This window comes from Barbus barbus, assembly GCF_936440315.1.
Source record: "Barbus barbus genome assembly, chromosome: 38".
NCBI classification, from domain to species: Eukaryota; Metazoa; Chordata; class Actinopteri; order Cypriniformes; family Cyprinidae; genus Barbus; species Barbus barbus.
The window spans coordinates 26,070,674-26,085,202 of NC_136716.1; the positions used below are offsets into that span (position 1 = coordinate 26,070,674).

The following is a 14,529-nucleotide window of genomic DNA, read 5'->3' on the forward strand; positions in this document are numbered from 1 at the left end:
AAAACATGAAATTGCATCATATGACCCCTTTAAAGGAACACTCCACTTTTTTTGGAAATAGGCTCATTTTACAACTCCCCAAAAGTTAAACAATTGAGTTTTACCGTTTTTGAATCCATTCAGCCGATCTCCGGGTCTGGCGGTAGCACTTTTAGCTTAGCTTAGCATAGATCATTGAATCGGATTAGACCATTAGCATCTCGCTAAATAATGACCAAAGAGTTCTGATAATTTTCCTATTTAAAGCTTGACTCTTCTGTAGTTACATCGTGTACTAAGACTGACGGAAAATGAAAAGTTGCGATTTTCTAGGCCGATATGGCTAGGAACTATACTCTCATTCCGGCGTTATAATCAAGGATTTTTGCTGCCGTACCATGGGTGCAGCAGCACAATGATATTACGCAGCGCCTGAAAGTAGTCCTGGGGACTACTTTCAGGCGCTGCGTAATATCACCCATGGTACGGCAGCAAAGATCCTTGATTATTACGCCGGAATGAGAGTATAGTCTTAGTACACGATGTAACTACAGAAGAGTCAAGTTTTAAACATTAGACAATGTTGCTTTGATTTAGAAGCTGTTAGATGTATTATGTATATATATTAGGGTATTCCTGTTTGCATTCAACTTGTGTGTGTCTGTAAGTCATTTGAGTTCTCTACAGATGAAACCAGAGAGACAGAGCAGATTTGATCAGAATGTATTTACAGTACAGAAATGACATTTCACACAAAATTATTTTAAAAATTATTATTTCACAAAATAGCATAAATAATGAACAAAACAAACATGTCAGTAGTTTTATAGTTTATGCATACAACAACTTTTCTTTGCTCTGCATAGGATTTGTACATATATCGAAAAGGTTTTCACTATAATACTGTTTGTACAATGCAACAGCAGACTGTAAATAAAAATATACATCAACAAAAGTCTTTGGCAAATGTGCTACAAGTACATTCTCTCAACTGTAACTTATTCAATGAAAACTAAAGTTGTTTGTCAGAACATGAATTCAAACTGGAGCGAGCGTACAGTACGTGATTATGGAAAAATTATTCGCAGAATTGCACTTGTTGTAAAGCATCGAACAAAAAGTCTTTTTTTTTTGCATTAATGAAACAGCTTGACGTTCCCAAAGCAGAGTTCTGAAAAGTAAATCATAAAGCCGATAACCAGTGACCAACCCATCTGTTGATTAATTGAACAGCTGCTAACTATTCTGTAAACACATTTGTAGGTTTTAAGTGCTTCATCTGATCAGCAGTTCATGTTTGTTTTTCTCAAATGCTTCAAAAATTCAGAGAAAAACACTGAGCATCCAATCCGACCGAAGAGTAAGTTCACTGTTTATTTACTCAAGACATCTCATAAAGAGCACAACCCATAGTGCAAACAATAACACTGAGGGGTGAATTCACTAAACCGCTTCTGCATCTGTATTTCAGCATGGAAACCTGGGTCTTATTGCTGACCAGTGGTCAGCTGCATAAACCGCTTAGACTAGTCTTAAAAGTTAGTCATCTATTTATTTATTTTCTTTCCTGCAATGCTTTTCAAAGATTTTCTTTAAGTCAATTACATAAAAAAAAAAAATTGAATTTAAATTGGAATTTTTGAATTTGAAAAATTTGAATCCGTAGTAACAGTCTTGACATAATGACTTATGTTTATGCATCTGGCTGAAATAGTGTTTGTAGTGCTTTGCGCAAATCAAGTGCTACATCTATCATACATCCTTAGTGAATTCCCCCTTGAGAATTTGACATAATTTGATCTGTGATAAACACATAAAAATGCATAATGAAGGAAAATAAATCCATGCATACTGTAGAGTTCTTCATGACACTTTTGTCATTATTAAAAAAAAATATATATAATAATAACATACAAAAATGTATCTTCCACTTATAATCAAATCTGGTCTCGGTAGGACCAGGGTTGAGAGTTTCTCTGTTTCTTGTCCGGTTTTCTGCTTGGTGTCTGATTGTTTCTCACAGAAGTGTGCTAGAGATCTTCTGCTGGCGTTGAGAGCGTGGAGAAGGCCTGTTTGCGTTGTATTTCCATGCTGAGTCTGAGTACATACTGTGTTGAGTAAGAGCTTATTGTGCGATGAGTGGAGTGTCAAGTTTTGAGTTTTACTGCTCGTTTTTTGTGCAGTCCAGAGAATCTACAACCATGCGTTGGAACTTGTCCAGATGTGTTTGTTTATATTGTAGGTATTCATAAATAAAGTCTAGACAATTTTGTACATTTGGATAGATGTTGTAAAGTACAATCTGAAATGTAAATGCTTTTACATATTAACAATTTTCATTTAAAACAAAAAATTCAAACGTTGATGTGATTAATTTCAGTATCTCTCTAATATACAAACCAATACATATATATGCCAGAAGCACTTTAAGTATGAATACCCATGAATAATATAAATGAGAGGACAAAATATAAAAGTATTTAAAAAAGCAGATGTTAATTCCGTTTTAAAAATCATATTTTCCCTCAGTCTTTGAGATATACATTTATTGTTCGTTTGTCGAGCCTGTTGGGACTCGTGAGAATGGCTGAATTGTCGTTGAGATGTTTTTGTTCCTGATTGGCCTGTTCTTCATCATGTGACCACATGATGTCCAATCAGCTGCACTGCTCACACTGGCAGAATATGAAGTCCGAGTCCATGGGCGTGCCGCGTAATTTGGTTTCCGTGGTAACTAGTGGCGGTCATAGGCAGTGGCAGCAGTTGGGGGGGCGGAGCCTCGGGATGCACTATAATAATAGGGGGAACCTGAAAGTTAATAAGAAAGGAATGTACCATTTCAATATACCATGACAATGGCGGCATATTAATATATTAAATGCATATTTGTTTTAAGTATAATATTGTATGATGTTGTTATTGAATGGCAGTCCTTCCAGGATTTGCTTTCACAACAACTAATGCAAATTCCACCTATTACATTAATACCAATTTTAGAAATTGTTACATATAATAAACTTCATCCAAGATGAATTGCAAGCCATTTAAGTTGAACTGATTATGCAATTGACTGGGAGAATATTTGAATACAATTGCAATAGTTTTATCATGTTGTTTACAAAATACACAAATATATATCACGTCATTTCAGCTACTATTTGGATGCTGACAACATTTAGCTTGTGCACTAAAACATTCACAACTAATTGTTATTGCATTTACATTAATTACATAATGATTATTGGTAAAGATTACTACAAAAAGTCACAAATGAGAAAAGCTGTAGCAGATTCTGTTGTTTTGGACTGCTAAAATCAGAATATATATATATATATATATATATTAATGGGACTGTTAATGAATTATTATCTAGCATTCATTTATTTTAAGGGACTGTTAATTAATCTCTGGCTCTCAACAGTCAGTTAACCAGTTAAAGTGACTACAATTTACAGCTTTCTATCATTTATTTTATTTATTTGTCTGTTTGTTTGCATTTTGAATTATATGTATTAATTTATTTATTTTTTTTAATTTTATATATATATATATATATATATATATATATATATATTAATGTAATATTTAAAAAATAAATAAAATAATTATTACTTTTTAATTGTATTTATTTATTTATTGTTTGTTTGTTTGTAACAAATACTATTCTTATAATATTTTGAGAGAAACTATGTTCTCGATGGTACATTTCTGTAAGAGGCAGACGGTTAGTTAGATATTGTCACTCACTCAGTATTGCTGGGTTGCTGAATCTCCAGGCTTCATTGTAGGTCGTGTACTGTGGATGGCTGTAGGGATTCCCTGAAAATTCGCTTCCTGAAATGGGACACAGACACACATTAAAATAATGCACCATCCATTTTAATGGATGCTGAAAATTTGATACAAATTTCAAACTATAAATATAGATTAGTAATGTCTGATTTCTGAAACCCATTGTGTCCTGCTGACTGACTGCACTACAGCGTTGCTCCTTCTATAATGTTTCTTTCTCTAGTCTATTGTGTAATTTGATTGTGCAGGAAGAAAGTCTGAGCGTCGTGCTGAACAATGTTGGTCCAACGCTGTTTCTCTTTTATGGGATAATAAAGAGGTGTTTTTATATGCGCCGGCCGCATTGAGGGCTGTCAGTAAATCTCTGTGAAGCAGCACATCTGCAGAGAGCTGCTTCTGCTGCTCTTATTACCTGGAGCAGCTAAAACTAATGCAAGATCGAACCACATTTTACGAATTAGTTTGAGCTCAGTGATCACAAAATGCCTTTCGTCTGGAAATCTGTTGGACCAGTTAATTCTTTAGTCAATTGTGGTTTGATGGTCTATAGTTAAAAGCTTCCTGCATTCACACACCGGTGAAATGCTGCTCCTGTGAATGTCTGCAGGCTGCTGTAAACACTACGGGACTTCTTTTATTGAGTCAGATTGGTATCAGTGTCTGGTCATTTCATAAATGTAAGCCAATCTAATATTTTATTATTTAAGCTTTCATCAGTGTAGAGAAGTTAGCCTATGGAAAAATACTGTGGAAGTCAATGACTACCAGCAACTGTTTGATTACTATACTCTTCAGAATATCTTCCTTTGTGTTCAGCAGAAGAAAGCAACTCATTCAGATTTAAAACAAGTGGAAGGCAAGTAAATGATGAAATTATTTTATGTTTGTTTGTTCTTTGGGTGAAATGTGTCATTTTTTATGTTAAAATACTTAATGTGTTTAGACAGCTACACTATACATAAAAGTTTGGCAATTGTAAGATTTTTTAACGTTTTTGAAAGGCACCATTTTTTTGTGGAAACTGTGATTATATTTTTCAGGATTCTTTGATGAATAGAAAGTTCAAAAGAGCAAAATAGAAATCTTGGTAACACTTTAGAATAGAGAACACTTATTCACTATTAACTATGACTTTTCCCTCAATAAATTCATAATTTGCTGCTTATTAATAGTTATTAAGGTAGTTTTTAAGTTTAGGTATTGGGTAGGATTAGGGATGTAGAATAAAGGCATTAACATGTGCTTAATTACTACTAATAAATGGCTAATATTCTAGTAATATTCATGCTAATAAGCAACTAGTTAAGAGACCCTAAAATAAAGTGTTACTGAAATCTTTTGTAACATTATAAATGTCTTTACTGTCACATTTGATCAATTTAATGTGTCCTTGCTGAATAAAAGTATTAATTACTAAGATAATAAATAAAATACTATCAGTTTGGGGTGGGTTCTCTCTCTTTGTTAGATAAATGGCCGATTGGAAAGTGTTTGGAAAATTACTGGTGCGGTAATTTACTGTTAGGTATTTATAAAAAAAATCTTAATGACTAACTTTTTTGATGATAAATATAAACTCCAGTGCATTGTTTTTATACTGTGCCTTTAAAATAAAAAATCAATTTATTTTGGTAGAAAATACTGTCTTGAGCAGCTGCAGTACTTATAAAATATATCATTTTAAATTTCATTGAAATTGCAAACACTTTTTTTCTGTTTCGAGATACTCACCAGGAACCATTCCAGCCAGTGTGGACGTTGGGTAGCTGCCCTGCCCGGTGGGCGGGACGTGAGGTGGATATCCAGGTAAAGTTGTGTTGGCCATATCCCGACCTGCACACATAAATCACACCAACACTCACTTTCTGTTCCAGCCATAAACAATAATTCATTCAGCTGATTCTCAATAGATTGCCAATTCATTTTGAACTTCTCTTACAAATAAAGAACATCCATGGAACCGTTCCATAGGACAAATGGGCCTTTATAATGGGAAAAGGGTCTTTAGATTATTATAATTTCAGAAAAAAAGAATTGTTCTTTTAAGAATTGTTTACTGAAAGGTTCGAGGAACCTAAAATGGCATCAATGCAAAACAAACTATTTCTGATTCCGGTGAGTGTTGCTGTTGAAATAATGATTTTAATAATTTTATTCGTACAGAATCTGTTTTTGGTTTGAGACAGAAACACAGCAGCTACATTTGCAGAAACACTGTGTATCAAAGGATTTATTCTTGTCCTTTTGGGGTCAGAACACAGGACAGATGTAAGCAGGGTCAAACCGACCGGCCCATACCGGCCTCCGCTAAACAGTCAGTGTCTCTTCTTAGCACTAAGAAGCTCCCCATTCAGAGCAGTAATTGGGGCTGACGCTTGGCTGTCCTACCCAGCGCCGTGAAGCTTCGACCCAGCCGAGCGCTGAAGCCTGACACCCCTCACAGACTAATGTTTTTGTTCAGGAAAGGGGGGCTGGGGGAGATGTGGAGGGTTTACTGGGGACGCTGGGGGAAACTTGGCCACCAGTTCAATTCTAATGAGCAGGACAGTGTCCATCAAAGCTCAGCGAGTGTAATCCTGTGTGGGCCAGGACGTTTTGCGAATGAGCGGAAAAAAACATGCAGCACAGTGCAAATGCTAACCAGCAGCTAAAAATGCACTTGAACAAGACAAAAAATATATATTTTTTGTTTATTTAAACAAAATGAATATTGCAAATCATTAAAAGAGTAGTTCACCAAAGAATTGTTTTTTTTTTTTTCGGAGACTGTCCTCACCCAAGATGTAGATGGGTTTGTTTCTTCATTCAATTTGGAGAAATGTAGCATTACATCTCTTGCTCACCAATGGATCCTCTCCAGACAGCTAATAAAAACATCACGATAATCTACACCACTCCAGTCTATCAATTAACATTTTGAGATGCCGAAAGCTGCGTGTTTGTAAGAAACAAATCCATCAAGATGTTTTTAACTGTCAATAATCCATTATGACACTTCCTTCAGAGAAAATTTAATCTCCTGTTGTCTCTCACATCAAAATCCCCCCACTTATGACTTTAGAACTGTGTTTGATCTGTGCAGATTTCTCTCCTGATTCAGACGAGACAAATTTTCACTAGATAAATCAATACCCGGATTGTGGATTTTAGCCAGAAGCAACTGTTTGAAGTTAAAAACGTCTTAATGCTGGATTTGTTTCAGCTTTTGCCTTCTCCAGATGTTAACTGATGGACTGGAGTGGTGTGGATTATTGTGATGTTTTTATCAGCTTGTTTGGACTCTCATTCTGACGGCACCCATTCACTGCAGAGCATCCATTGCCGAGCAAGTGATGTAGTGCTAAATTTTTCCAGATGAAGAAACAAACTCTAATCTAAATCTTAGCTGAGTAAATTTTCAGCAAATTAAATACTAGCAAATTCAGAAATTTTAAATGGACAGCTTGTTAGTGTCCATTTTTAACAACCCAGCTCATTCGAAATACGTGCTTCTAAATACATTTCTGCAGCACCTTTTTGCACATTTTTGTTATGTTGATATAGGCATGTATTGCTGTGTTTGTATTACGTTGCTTCAGGTACGAATTGTCATGGTTCATAATTCAAATAACCGAGGAGTGTCGCTAAAAGATAACGCTATATCGTATTGGAAATATCCCCTACACCACACCCAATCCTAAACCTACCCGATAGCGTTAACAAATGCAAAAGTGATAGAAAAATGCATTTATTGATGCAGCTGTGCTATTTTAACTTTCTTATGCGGATTTGAGCTGCTTTGTTGAACCGTAGTTTCACGGGGTTCATACCGAAGCTCTTCATCTCACAAGTGCAACGCCGAATCGGGTGAGCTACCGAGCAAACCTACTGAATTACAAAACTCATGCATATGAAGCTGTATACGTGACGCTAACCTTCAAATGCATCAGTTTTCAAATCTCGCAGCATGTTAAAATTGTTTTGAATTGATAACATAATATTCCTCAAGTAATTATGCGAAAGTTAGGCTTTATTAATCAAAACTGTGGACCTACAAATCAAACTTTGTGTGAAAAAAAGAACAAGTTGTGGGAGTTTTACTGCCTCTAGGGTTCATTTCTACTGGAAACTGTAGCAATTTGTATGTATAAGTAAGTTTTTTGAGTTTTGCAGAATGTAGGTAGAGGCACGTTTTTCCAATGAGCCTATGTTGATTTTTAATGTAACATATTGTAAGTATTCATTGCATTCTCAAAATTGCCACAAGATGCAACACATTAAATTATATATTTTCTTCTATAGTTCATTTTCTCTTCCAAGAGCTCTTGTTTGAATACTTGAGTATGTTTTTGATTTACGAAATACTGAGAAATTACATGGCTAGACTAATAGTAATCTGTCAACCGGCAAGAAACACATAACGCCTATTGAATTTTCTAAACCTCTTTGCTGAATATCAGGGTGACCTTAGTATTATCTGGAAAAAGTCGAAAGGGTTGAGTGCAAACACTTGCTTCAACATCGCTGTATTAAATTTGCCATGACAGGGACACCTTAATGTTCCAACAACGAGGCTACGGGAAGCGTTTGACCTCTATTTTCTACATTCAGGATGCAGCAATTTATCACCAGCCAAAAACACGGCACCCTAATTAATTACAACTAAGCGAAGGATGTTTGGAGAGCCAAATTGCCCTAATTCCCTGGATGCACGGTGAAAGTCATTTGTTATCAAATGTGTGCTCAAAGGTTAGTTTGCTTTTTGTGAAGATGGAATAAGCATTAATTTGTGTGACTAGGAGCGTGGTGCCCTCAGGTGTGGACACGGATAGCCAGTTTGTCAGGAGAGAGAGAGAGAAGGAGAGAAACTATTGCTTCTTTTAAGGAGACAAATTAATTGCATTTCCCAGCAGCATTTTCCATATAACTGGACGAAGTTCAGCAGAAGCAGTAAACCAGATCTAAAGCTTTTGAAATGGACAATAATATATTTTACTAAATATTTTACTAAATTTTACAATATATTTTACTATACTATTACAAATCCTATAAATGTAAAATGTATTTTTTTATTTGTTATTTATTATTGTTATTATTATTATTTTTGTTTGTTTGTTTTTGTTTTTTGCAGGAAGTAGGGATTTTTAATAGGACAAGCAGAGAACATAAAAGATGTGTATCTGTGAGGTATTCACAGTTCACCAAGAACCCTCATCTCCTCTGGCACCAGCTGCTTCATGAATCATTCATTTTTAATAGATTATGCAAATTCCCTTGCATAAAATCAACAAGATCAATAACTGTGGGCATTTTAATTGGGGTTGGAAAACAGGGAGGGTGAGTGTAATCTGTGTTTCTAAACACTGGCTCTCAGCCTAACCAATGGAAATCATTTAAATATTTTTGTTTTGATTCTGAATTTCTATTTGGTAAGTTTATCATGCATGTTTAAACTGGAATACATTCATATTTAGTACTACATTTAGTACTTTTTTTTTGTACTCATCCTGAGGTTGCTCTAAATCCCAAATACAAAACTTCTGCATTGTATGTCATATGGACTATTTTAAAGGTGGTTTTGTCTTATTTTTTCGACTTGACAGCATTCATTTTCATAGATATTCTTCATAACATCTCCTTTTGTGTTCCACAAAAGAAAGAAAGTGGATTGAGTTTGGGGCTCATGAAGGTGGAGTAAATGATTAAACATTAACCTGATTATTACATTCATACCTGATTAATATAAACAACACACGAATCTGTTGTGACGTCAAACCACCATGAACAGATAATCAGTCTGCCAACTACAAACCCACATTGTCTCTCTCTCTCTCTCTCTCTCTCTCTCTCTGTCACCAGCCAAACACACAGCGATGGCTGTAATGGCTTTTGCGTAATTATGTGAATTTTAATAAAAGCGGTGTATATTTATCTTTGACCTGAAGACGATCGTAAAACTGTCAGTAAACTTCACACATTTCACATTAATAACTGGCACAACAAGCACTCTACGTTTTAATTAACCATCCCATCATTTATTATTAACAAGAGCGAGTGAGCGAGAGAGAGAGAGAGACAGAGAAACAAATACCCCACGTTCCCTGTCTGCCATGAGCAAATGATGAATTTGTTTATGTAAAAGTTAATATTTGATATAATTTTGAAGCTCAGCGCTGTGATAGAGCAGTTAAGGAACAAACGTCCTCTGTGCAACAGCTCATTAGTCTGAAGCTGGTTTCATTACGTTTGTTATAAGACCAATATCACTACACATGAGAGTTTTAAAATTTCACATCTAATTCATACATATAGATAAAACACGACTGACTTTGCGTCCAGTTTTATTTTCAAGAGTTCAAAAAGTATATCAGTCAGGACCACTATCTCAATGATGACTGACATTTAGCATAGAGTTTGGATTGGCGGTATGGATCAGTTCTGGGCAAGAACTGCCTGTGCATCCATGCAGCCTAGCATAGATAAGAGCAGGGAGAGCAGTGATAACCCCCCAGGGTAAACAGAACAGAACCAACAAATGTATTGCAATAATGCATCATAAAAGTTCAATAATTTAAGGTAACATTTTAGAAATGAGTCTGATTCAAAGGAGAATCAGAAGGCCGAATCCTGACTGACGAGTGGAGTTGGGGATGGAGGAGGGTAATTAGCTATTGAGCAACGTGAAAGCTCGTGATGATACTGAATGACTTTATATATGAGTGCTGTGATAGGTGTCTCATCCCTATAGGTAGACATGGATCAGCTGAGAGTCAGCTTACACGAGCTTGACTAATGCGACCTGCCAGAACGAACACTGATTAATATAACTGCACAAGGCCACAGTGTGAGAGTTTGTATTCTTCATAAGTAATTAGCCATTTGAGTTGAATGTGAGGGGGTGAATGGTCATGGGACAGATCATGTGATCTTACCTACAGGGTAGCTCTGTGACATGCTGGCGCCCAGGTCAGAGGTCGTGCCGGAGGATAAACTGGGTTTGACTTCATCCAGGCCTGCGTTTAATGCAGGGAGGCTGTATTCACTCGCCTGCAGACCAGAGCAATATCAAGATCACGTCAGCATCGCTTAACACTATATATACCAGACAGACTTCAGTTCCTCTGTCATATATTGTCCTTTCCTCTTTCAAATCAAACTAAAACTCACTTATGTTATGTGTCATGCCACTCCCCCCTCACATTGTTCTTCTTTCTTGCATTTTTAATTTTAGCTTTTTTATTTATCTACATATGTTATTGCTATTACTATTTTCTCTTACTTTAAGTCAATTGTTCATTTCCTGACCATATACAAATATATATTAAAATCCCACAGATTTACATTGCGAGAGATACTCGAACCATATCTACAGACAAGAATATCAAAGACTTAAGGTTGTTCTCAGTACCTGTTATTTAAGTATTATTTATATACTATTAATATTTAGAATTAGCATTTATTTTTATATTTTCATTTAAATGTATTTTTATATGTTCGGTTTTCGTTTTCACTTCATTTTTTGTATTTTTTTTATTTATTAATTTTATTTATAAATTGTATGTATTTATTTCTTAATTTTAAGTTAAGTAATAGTTTCACTTAACTTTTAGTTTTTTCAGTCATTTGCCAAGGCAACATTTCTCATTTTTATTTAGTTTAAGTTTTTATTTTTTTATTTTTTATGCTTTTATCATTTTTATTAGATGATTTATTATTATTATTATTATTATTATTTTGTATTTATATTTTATTTTATTATTAGTTTCAGTTAGTAATTTTAGTGCTTTTTCTCAAATTTATTTCAATCATCAGTTTTGAATTTTTATTTAGGTATTTTTTTAATCTAATATTTATTTGATTTATTCCACGTAAAGTTATGTTTTTAATAGTTTTTGTTAAAGATAATCCTTGCAACCCTTCACAACACCCTGAAATATTTGTTAGCATCCTCTTTGTCTTATAAAATAAAATCACATTGTTACAACAAGCCATCATTTGAGGCGGCTGTGTTTCCCATTGGCAAAACCCCTTCTAGTTTTCTAGAAAGTAAAAATGATGACATCTTGTTGTTATGAATTTAAATTGAGGCTTTGATTAGTTTACCACTCTCTATAAATAAGATAATTTCTGAAGTGCTGTTTTAGCCTTTGCTGAATCACTTATATTTGCAAGGCCCCGCTTCGGAAATTACATTGATAAGATTTATGATTTTCACAACCCCCTTCCATTACAGACATGCTCCTCAGACCGTGTCAGCAGATGGGGGGATTTTTTTTTATTTTTTTTTTTACTCTTTTGTTATTTAATGAGATGAGACTTCCGGCGTCTGCATGTTGAGAATGTCTGTCCAGAGTAGTGTGTGTGTGTGTGTGTGTGTGTGTGTCACGGAGAGGCCCCTGACCCCAGCCATGTCTGTCTCTATCACAGATAAACTCTAATTGTGGGCTACAACTGTTTGCGGCGGCCCTGCCTGATGTTCCGCTCTTTTCGGCGGAGGCCGTGGAGCAGAACAGGCTTTTCTCATGCAGATGGAGGGAAGAGTGAAAAGGATGAGCACATGGCTGGCAGAAGTGTGGGAGGAGAGCCTATCTCATTCAGCATCTCCAGAATGGCTTTTTAATGCCTCTAAACACAACCAAACCACTGGCTCTGCTCCACTACCTAGTCAGCTGCCTGTGTAGGAAGTGTTTTAGGCACACTTTGGAAATCAAAAGCTGCTCCAAAAGGTAAGATGTGTTCTTTTGGCCAAATTTGAAGACAGGCTACCAAGGCAATGCATTGCGACAAGCTCAGTGAAAATCTATAAAACTGGTATAAGCTCATATATATTTAGCTTTATATATTTTTTTATCTCACTGAGCTCACATACATAAACAATTTATTCAGGACATTATATATATATATAACAAATTGTAATTTTTTTTTTAAATTGACAGCTTCATAGGAGGTACGCTAGTTGTATGGCACATAAAATATAAATGAAAGTAAATATAAGCATGATTCGAAAATTACATTTATTTTTGTAATGTTACCTATTTAAAAAAATGTAACGGGATATTCAACAAGAAAAAAATATATGAGGTGGAAAAAAACACTGAATTATGTGAGTTATATGCACCAGGGATATTATAATTAACTAAAATTAAAACCACACACACAAAAACGTATTTTTTAATGAGAAATAAAATAAATCTTAGCAAATAAAAGAAAAAATATTACAAAAATTGAACTTCAGCTACTTGCTGAAGAAACATTTCTCATTTTCATTTCCTACAATCATTAAAATGTAAAAATCTAATCTAAAATTTAAATGAAATGTATAATAATAAAATTATACAGACATATTTTTAAAAAAACGAAATTACATAAAAAATAATAAAACAACAAAATGAGTACAATTTTAACCAAAATAAATAAATACATATATATTTCAATGATCTATAATAAAACATGCATTTCACATGAATTGTGCTATTTCTGTATTAGTTGCTGCCTTAGCTGCAGACATATAGAGGATTTCAGATTGGTCACTTATAGGATTCCATTGCAGTAATCATGATTCCTTAGAAGGCAGCTACCTAAGTAGGCAGTAGACAGCAAGGCAGCTCACTAGGTTTGGAACAGAGCCATTAAATAATAGCCCGACATAGAGAGAGAGAGAGAGAGAGAGACAAAACTAGAACGGTGGTCTGGTTTAGGGATAGCGACGGAGAAAAAAAGAAAAGTGGTCTATGAAGGGAGAAAATAGTCTGATTAATATTGCTTTAAATTAAAACTGATTTTTCTAGAGCGCTCTGTTCGCCCATTTTTTCCTTCAAAGGCTTTCCGTGTTTCCTTCGTCTTTTTTCCCTCCTTTTTAATACCCTCTTTGACGGCCTTTGTGATTGCGAGTCATTTCCAATTCATTTCGGTATTGATCTTGCAGTGAAAATCAGTTTTGTAATTAGCTGCAAATTAGGCCTTCTTCTGGAGGTGAGTGCTGTCGGCCTGATTAATCGCCGGAGTAATGTCTCCCGATCGCACCCAAATTAAAATGAACTCAATTAGGCCGTTCCCTTTGCTTTATGGCTCCAACTCGCTCTTTTGGGGAGAGAAATTAATCGTCACTTGTTGTTTAGTAGTCTAATGAAAGTAAATAAAGGTTATCCATTATAATAAATCCAACACTTTTATTCCGAAATTGTACATAAAGGCTTTCATATGCTGCTGTTTGTGTGTTCTTGTGTTATTAATTGCTAACATTGTTGCTTTGTGAGTGTTTGGCCACATTTAGGTTTTGTAAACGGCTATGAAGGAGCCGTACAGGAAATGACATCATTTCTCTTGTGCCGCTGAGTGGGCGGTAGCTCATCTCGTGTTGTTTTTCATGAGAATGTATTTTTATTTCCATCAGAAAATCAATAAATGGAGGGAGTTCTGCTCTTTGATCCTCAAGGCATCACTGCAACACCAGCACTTACTGATAAAGAACACGTTTATTTATACACACACAGACAGAAAAGAAAAGGCATTGGAAGTGCACCATAAATACTGTAGTTAGCTTAGAAATCATGTTGAACTATTTTTAGAGGTTTTTCAGACAGAGTTAACACCTTAGACATAGGACCATGGTATTTTCTTTCAGGTAATCTTTCATATTGCTAGTAAGTATAATATAATATGTTGCTAGTCTTGATATAATGATTTACTGATGGAAGTAAATTATATATATATATATATATATATATATATATACACACACACACACATAATATTTATAAATTATGTTTTAAAAATATA

At 34.9% G+C, this 14,529-nt stretch overlaps 1 protein-coding gene across 4 annotated transcripts in view; it reads right to left on the reverse strand.

Annotated features, from left to right (window-relative positions):
• Nucleotides 1-2,649: 2,649 nt before the first annotated feature.
• The window catches only part of LOC306857370 (paired box protein Pax-2a-like), a gene marked incomplete at both ends in the record, with an annotated part of 29,625 nt that continues 17,745 nt past the window's right edge, over nt 2,650-14,529 (reverse strand). For 2 of the 4 annotated variants that reach the window (XM_079397284.1, XM_079397283.1), the window contains 4 exons: nt 2,650-2,768; nt 3,727-3,813; nt 5,503-5,604; nt 10,683-10,797. In XM_079397284.1, coding sequence (XP_079253410.1) covers nt 2,650-2,768; nt 3,727-3,813; nt 5,503-5,604; nt 10,683-10,797 — 423 coding nt within the window. Of the gene's footprint in view, nt 2,788-3,726; nt 3,814-5,502; nt 5,605-10,682; nt 10,798-14,529 lie in introns of all 4 variants that reach the window. The other 2 variants (XM_079397286.1, XM_079397285.1) reach the window with 1 other exon arrangement.